This window comes from Nuphar pumila, unplaced genomic scaffold, assembly GCF_984573655.1.
Source record: "Nuphar pumila unplaced genomic scaffold, dmNupPumi1.hap1.1 HAP1_SCAFFOLD_1625, whole genome shotgun sequence".
Taxonomy (NCBI): domain Eukaryota; kingdom Viridiplantae; phylum Streptophyta; class Magnoliopsida; order Nymphaeales; family Nymphaeaceae; genus Nuphar; species Nuphar pumila.
In genome coordinates, this window is record NW_028323729.1 from 25,136 (window position 1) to 32,462 (window position 7,327).

A 7,327-nucleotide genomic window follows, 5' to 3' on the forward strand; every position below is an offset into this window, starting at 1 on the left:
CCAAATATGGCTTGCAACTCCTGCAAGCGTGCACGTACGTTTGCGTTAGCCGACAAAGCCTCACATCCGCCGGAGACGAGAGTATGCGATGCCGATGTCCCAAATCGCTGAAATGGTTGCCCCTTGCACTTTGGCCCCTTTTGGCTGCAGCTATAAACCAAGCTGTTTCGTACTACAGCTAAGCCCCGGATACATTGCTGCCACTTGCAACACTGTCTTTACATCGTGGGTTAACAACCAGACCTCATGTTACAAAGCAGGAACAGTATGGCTTGTAGTTGTGAAAACATCATCAGAGTAAGTGGCCATGAGGGGAAAGCCGGCTGTGGAGGAGCTCCGCCTTCATCACTGTGCTGCAAGTATGTCCGGTGTATGTTGCAAGTCAAAGATCGTGTGAGCTTGCAGCAAGGGTGATATACCACTTTATAAAAACATGAAACAACCATGAGGATCGCACCCGCTTGGCGATGGAGGAGTGGTCGTGTTCGAAGACAGAGTTTGGAGGCGGAGTCTGGCAAGTGTCGTGGCCGTCATCGGCCAGCTTGAATACCGGGCCAATCTTGAGCTTGGGGGTGATGATGCCAGAGCGCTCCATGCGCTGGAGTAGCTCACCAAAAATGCAGCCCAGCGACCACATGTCCATCGCTGCTGTGTACTTGCCCCGCGCAATTGCAACCTCTGCAATGCAACAGCACTCAGGACCACTTCGGCGGTTTTTCGTTGATGAATTGCGGCTACTCCTGCTGAACCCCATATGCAACATGTATGAAACTATACAATGTGGTATACAATGTGGTGAGGAGGGCAATGCTCCCAGTTCGGGCAACAAATACGTGCAACAATGAGATAATTCTGCAGAAACCGGATTATCGGCCGTTATTTATTCAAGACAAATTTTGCTTTTTCAAAATGCATACAAAAGCGAGCCTGAACTAGAGTGAGTTCCAGGCAAGCCTAGAACGACATTCACATTGATACAGTAATACACTTGCAATGCACTGTCAACACAAGGAAGAAATCTCGTACCTGGCGCTCGATAACATGGCGTGCAGACCTTCCTGCACATGGAGGTCCACATCAGTATTCAACAGTTGAAATTTGACAGCCAAGATGCGAACAGCACTGCCTGCACCAGGATGAGCAGCAACCCGTTGCCTAGCAGGTAGCACAAAGCAGACAAGGGCATCAGGGCATGAAAGCACTCATGCACTGAGCCTGTTCTAGACATGCCTTGACGATTACCAACGTCACCTGTACCGATGAACTGGTGCCTCATCTGCCCAAGGCAATCTGGCTATCCGTGACAGGGTATTGAGGACGCGAATGGCACAATTTGTACAGTAGTACCCATCAAGGTAGCGCATGTGCTGGTGAAGTGAAGAAAGAGCCTGTCGCGTGCGTGCAAAGCAGGTAAGCTTGACCGAACACACATTGTCAGCAGCGCTCGATCAGATTCTGTGCGGGCATCTAACGAGGTTTGCGTGGGCCGCATGGCAATGCCGGCCACTTTGGGCACAAGGGAAGGGGTTGTACAGTCCAGCCTCTGCCGCCTTGACTCCTCAATCTCGTCATCAAAGAGGTCCTCGCAGTCAACCATGGGAGATGAAGACTGAAAAGCTACTGTCCCTGCACTTCTTGCCGATCCTGCAAATGCGAGCTGCCTCTGACCTCTTGTTGAATCAACGAGAACGGTGTATACGAAATACCGCACCGGAACCGGATATTCCTGGCTGTCCAGTGCGCCGTGCCCATGCCGGAAACAGAGAAAGTCCCTTGTGCGGAGATAAGTGCACAGCATTGAGGGCAGCAAGATCTGTCTGGGTGTGCTGCCAAATCATGCAGCTATGAGCTATGCATGTGCACGCCATCACCGTCCGTAGCATCAAGCAAACAGCTACGAGCAACGCCACAGAGGTACCTGGACATGCCATGAGTAAGAATGTCAGGTACTAAGATATCCAGGCACTGCACCTCATATCTGGTTGACAGGGTTCACAGATGAGGCAATGGCGTCGCCACAAACTATCGTCTTCTGTAGAACACCGTCCACGTACGTGGTGGTGGTGACAGCATGTTGCTTGACGCAACTGATGATGACTTGCATAGCTGAGCCAGCGAGCTTCGCACCGAGATCTGCGACCTTGAGGACAGGATGGCCGTTTTGAATGGTGAGAAGTATGTTCGCTGACTTGAGGTCACGATGCCAGACGTTGAGGTCGTGCATGTACTTGACTGCGCTGGTCAGCTGCCACATCGCTTGCTGGATCTGCTCGGCTGACATTTGGCCCGTCAAGTGATGCAGATCGCCCGCCTCGCAATACTCCAGTGCAAGATACACATCAACGCTCGAGCTCACCAGTTCGCCCTTCACCAGTCGGAGCTTGCCTGCAGAATGTAGTTAGTTTGTCAACGAGCTGTGAAAAGGAAGGACCATGCATGTTGCAACCTGTGGCAAGAACGTGGAGTGGAGCTGGGCGATACAGGCTGCATGTACTTGGAAACATAGGGCAGCAGCCACCTGCCGTGGTTGCGTCAACCCCAAACGCAAGCTGTTCCGAGTGCTCAACGGCTTGCTCCCCAAACTCTATGCAAACTTCTAGCTGCCGCATTCTGGTGCAAGTCGGAAGGAACCCCAAATGGCACAGCTGAGTGACTCGTAGTGTCAGAATGAGGTTTAGTGGTGGAAGACGGAGAACCGCATCCGGCAAGGAGCTACCAGTGGAGTTCTCAGCCACGCTACATGATTCAACATGCACGGCAACAGGCCGGGAAAGTCAATCACTAGCAGCAAGGTTCCCTGCGGGGAGCACACGCACACCTGTCGGCGAGGGACGGCAAAAAGCATCATGTAGGCGGACGATGTTGGGGTGGCTCAAGCGGCGCAGTATGCACAGTTCCCTCAGCACCTTTCGCGCGTTGTCTACACTGCTGCCCACATCCGGAATCTTCTTCAATGCAACCTGTACGACAAGTGTGAGTTGTTACATGTGCTTTCGGACCATCTCAGCATTGGATCCAGCACCATTTGTTCCCGGCAAATAAGATGAAGCTGTTCTGTCAACGGTGATGTGATGGACGGGCACCTTCATGTCAGAAACAAAACCAAAATGGTACCTGATGAATCAGCAAGCGAAGCCGTTGGGAGGTATTTGCAAGTTCAGGAGGTAAAGTCTCATGTAACATGACTGATAGCACGAGTCTATGTACACACGTGGCCACCTCGATACTCACCTCTCCGCACATTTTCCGTTGAACCTTCCAAGTGCGATTGTCTCATGGTGTTGCGACTGCTGTGCGTGTCGGGTGCGTCGATATGTTGCCTGTTTCCTCATAATAGTCACATACATCATCTGGTGAGTGTCATGCAACAAGATGGTGAATCTCCGAATGGTGGCGGCACTCTTCATCTCAAAACTGCGCGGAGGGAGGCACAGAGGCAAGAACGAGAAAGGACAAAGTTTCAGGAGTCAACATGCGCACCTGCAACCCTGTCTGAGTATCCCTGGCCAGGCACACACGCGAGAAACTCCCCGCACCCAGGTACTTGATGAGTTCATACCTAGGCCCAACCTGCACTTGTGATATCTTGAGGTGCTGTACTTGTTGCAACCACAGAGATATCTAGTCTAGGAACGTCGCCTTTGCATCATGCTTGTTCGGGTTGGGGTTTGTAATGCAAAGGTTGAGCTTGAGTGTTCCGAACGATGTTGGTCTGTCAGTTTGTAACACTTCGATTGCACCCCAACAAACCTTTAAATTTGCAAGTTACCTGTTCGCACTCCCAATGTGGACTGAGACATGAAAATCGACAAGCAATCTTCATGTGATGGGAACTTTCGAGATGCACACATGCAACGACATGCCTATTTACTTGCCTTTTTTTCTCATCAAACCGTGAAGCCACAACCGTGAAGCCTCAACTCTACCAGCAGCTGTACAGCCTTCTCGGGGCCATCGACCATATTTGCCAAGCTTGAACCAATAACGATCATTTCGTAGGCTGTTGCCTTCAAGAGATGTTCGCTGCTTGAGAAAAGAGGAGGAACGCTCGACACGAGAATGCCCATCACGAGACACCCTAGGATACACAAAACTTGCATCTAGCGTGTCGAGACGCACCTGCCAGGTTTCCCTACCAAGATAGTATGTGGAAGGATCGTATTTTGCCCGCTCTATGGGAATCATCGCAACACTGGTCATGTCGAAATGCTAGAAGCCCGTCCACGCAAAATTATACCAACCTTCATGTATCCAACGACCAGCTGCCTTGCGGTACTATCACTCATGCATGTCTTGTTTGCATGACGACATGTGCGCATGTCAAAAGCAACGAGAATCGGATGGAAGGTACAGTATGAGCGCTACGCCTTTTCCTTGCTTCCTATACGTTGATGATGATCACCTGCACGAGGCATGTGAATGATCTGTATGTCAGTCTTGACTTTCAACAGGTTCTGCGCGACCTGTCGCTTGGCAAGCGGCTCTCGAGCCTAGGCCTAGCTGCTAGCATGCGAGCTGCACTCAGATAGCTCTCTGACTCACCGCTGTGGACTGCTGCGTCAGCCAACCAATCATAACAAAATTTCCGAAGGCTTCGGCGAGGGTGAAGCTGTCGGGAATGACAGTGTCATTTACAATTACGCTAATCGCACTCCTGCGCAAAACTCTTCGCTGTTCATACCCTACATTGGTCAGTGCGTGAATTTTGTGGTGTTCTTCGATACCATGACACAGCTTTTGTGCTCGCCATTCAAGCCCGCTTGTAACCTCAGATACTTGAGGCATCGTTCGTCACCACTCCCAGCCAACGGATTGCGCAGCGCTGTCCAAAAACGTGCGAACCCCGCTTGCATTACGACAGTTCCGAAAGGGAATCACGAAGCGGAATGACACACGTGCTAAACGGGACATTGATGAATGGTATGGTTGCAGGATGTCTCCTGTGTCGTGCTGAGATGCCGGTTTCGAGATCGGACACGAAAGAGGAGATGAACTCGCTTGCAGGGGTACGACTGTGGCACTGATGTCGATGGCCTAGACGACAGCATATGTTAATGCATGTTTATGCGCAATCTTACGCCCATGAGAGTCGTCTGTTTAACGTTTTGCTGGTGGGAGATCAACGTCGGGAGACAGAGTGAACGTGTCACACTGTTCCGTGGTGAAGAACTGCCGGGTCGGAAGTTCCACAACCACATGTGGTGAGGCATCTGACCAGTCCAAATGAAATGAGTCGGGATTGCATTGTGTGTCAACATTTGTTGATGGTTCACAAGATTTGTATCTATACCGCCAGGGCTGGGTGGAAGCTCGACAACCTTTCCTGGGGGCCTGCAGCCTCTGACATGAGTTCCACGCATGCGCAGGCGCAATGGGTGCAAAGCAAGCATGTACTGCTTTGCGTCGTCGACAAGAATGAGTACCTCTCAGGTTCTAGCAAGGAGGCGCTAGCGGCAGCATGCAAGATGGTGAAGGACCAATCTAGTAAAATGACTGTTTACGTCTCCGACATGGGAGCTGGTGAGCTCGTAACCAACGTGAGGTGGCACTTAAGGGACCAGGGAGTTCAGGAATATTCCTTGCACGAGGATGACATCAAACCAAGCTGCGTTGCGGCATCGTTAGGTAACGTCCATGACAAGCCTGGTTCTTTTGATGGAGGCATGTTCATAGTCAATTACTCTTAGCGCCTGCCACACGTCTCATTGGTGCCATCTTGCTGGAGTCATCAATGACATAGGCGATGACATGATACCTCCAGTCATCCACATAGAGTTGATCACCATATAAGTCGGGTGTGCCCGTTAAGAGTGGGTGGATCGGTGGACGCTCAAACTTTTAGTGCTGGTAGTTGTCGATGATCAGAAGAAAACACTTAAGCTGCATCCTTATCAGATCCCAGTGTGGCATGTGAGCGAATTTGGTGTTTGTGCGTGTTAGCCTTAGGGTACGATTTCCCAGAGTGAACCATCTTCGATGCGGACATTTGCAAACACGCACAAACACCAAATTCGCTCACATGCCACACTGGGATCTGATAAGGATGCAGCTAAAGTGTTTTCCTGGAAAGTGGTGTGTTCCTCAACGCATAAAGAACAATCAATTTAAACAATTGTGCTACCTTGGTAAGAGAATGATGGTATCCATTCACATATGATATATATCAACATTCAATTCTGTGCAGAGCAGTGGAAACATGTTGGTCATATCTGATGGTCGAAGAAGTTGTGTGCCGTGCAGGAGACGTGGCAGATGAGGTTGGAGCAGACGTCGTCATTCTGAGTTCAGCAGCTGTCCATAGCAAGTTTGTGGATGCCAATCTTTTGGCAGAATTCATCCCATGCCCACTTATACTAATGCCCTAACCTCAGATAGCTTCCGGAGGACAAACACAAGGCACTTTGGTTGCTTTTATACGGAGAGTATCCAACACTGGAATTGACATGTTGGTAGACGTTCTATGTCGCGGTTGGCTGTGACGGCATGTCCACTTAGCAGCAATGGTAAGGTTTTGTATAGACAACACATAATTATCAAGGTCTGTGGTTGGCGACAAGCTGTTCACCTCATGCAATTACATTTGCCATGTCCCAAAAACCTGCCTTCTGGCAAAGATGATGCCATCAACAGTCTTTCAAAAGATACAGGAAGATCTTTCATCACAAGTCTTCATGCATGGTCCAAACTCACGGGGTTGTGAGGACAGCAGATTCAAGAGGCGATTTTGGATGAGCAACTTTGCCATCGACATTGCCATCGCATGGTTGGGCGCGGCTTTTGGGAGTCTGTGCTTGAAGCTCATGCACAGCCTCCATCTTGATTGTGGCTCGAGGGGTGTTTTCGTCTTCGACCTTGACGTTCTGTGGTGAGAGGCATGCATCCGCCACAAGCGCATCAGGTTTGCCAACGAGGTTTTCTCCAACTGTCACGAGCTGCTCCGAAAACTCTTGTATCTCCTGCTGGCGCGTTGCGTCCTTCGTAGCTGACTTGGCTGAGTGGACGGCAGTCTGCAGTCACAGCCATAGTCAACAGCCATTCCAGATACCCCCAAAGTGCCCAAAATACTTTCAGGTTGCATCGACTCACTGGTGTGCCACTGGCGACTGAACAGCAGACCAAGACACCCTGCACAACACGTAGCAGCAGGCAAACTTTACAACAGCATGGCCATGCCCCTGAATGTTTATGTACCTGAGCATGCGGCAGTGTAGAGAAAGGTACCTTTCTCTACACTTTTCTTTCTTTCTTTGTTTTCCTGTGTGTTAAGTTTGATTTTCTTTCGTGTGTTCTTGAATTGAGTCATCCTTGTCTGCAGTTTATTTCTGCT

General features: G+C 50.2%; 1 protein-coding gene across 1 annotated transcript; it reads left to right on the plus strand.

Annotated features, from left to right (window-relative positions):
- The first annotated feature begins 4,960 nt into the window (after positions 1-4,960).
- LOC149809169 (uncharacterized) lies at positions 4,961-6,469 on the plus strand. The gene is made up of 3 exons (XM_089994977.1): positions 4,961-5,006; positions 5,367-5,625; positions 6,241-6,469. Exons 1-3 carry the CDS (start codon positions 4,989-4,991, stop codon positions 6,363-6,365), a joined length of 402 nt encoding a protein of 133 aa, XP_089851103.1. The 5' UTR covers positions 4,961-4,988; the 3' UTR covers positions 6,366-6,469.
- The last annotated feature ends 858 nt before the right edge of the window (positions 6,470-7,327 follow it).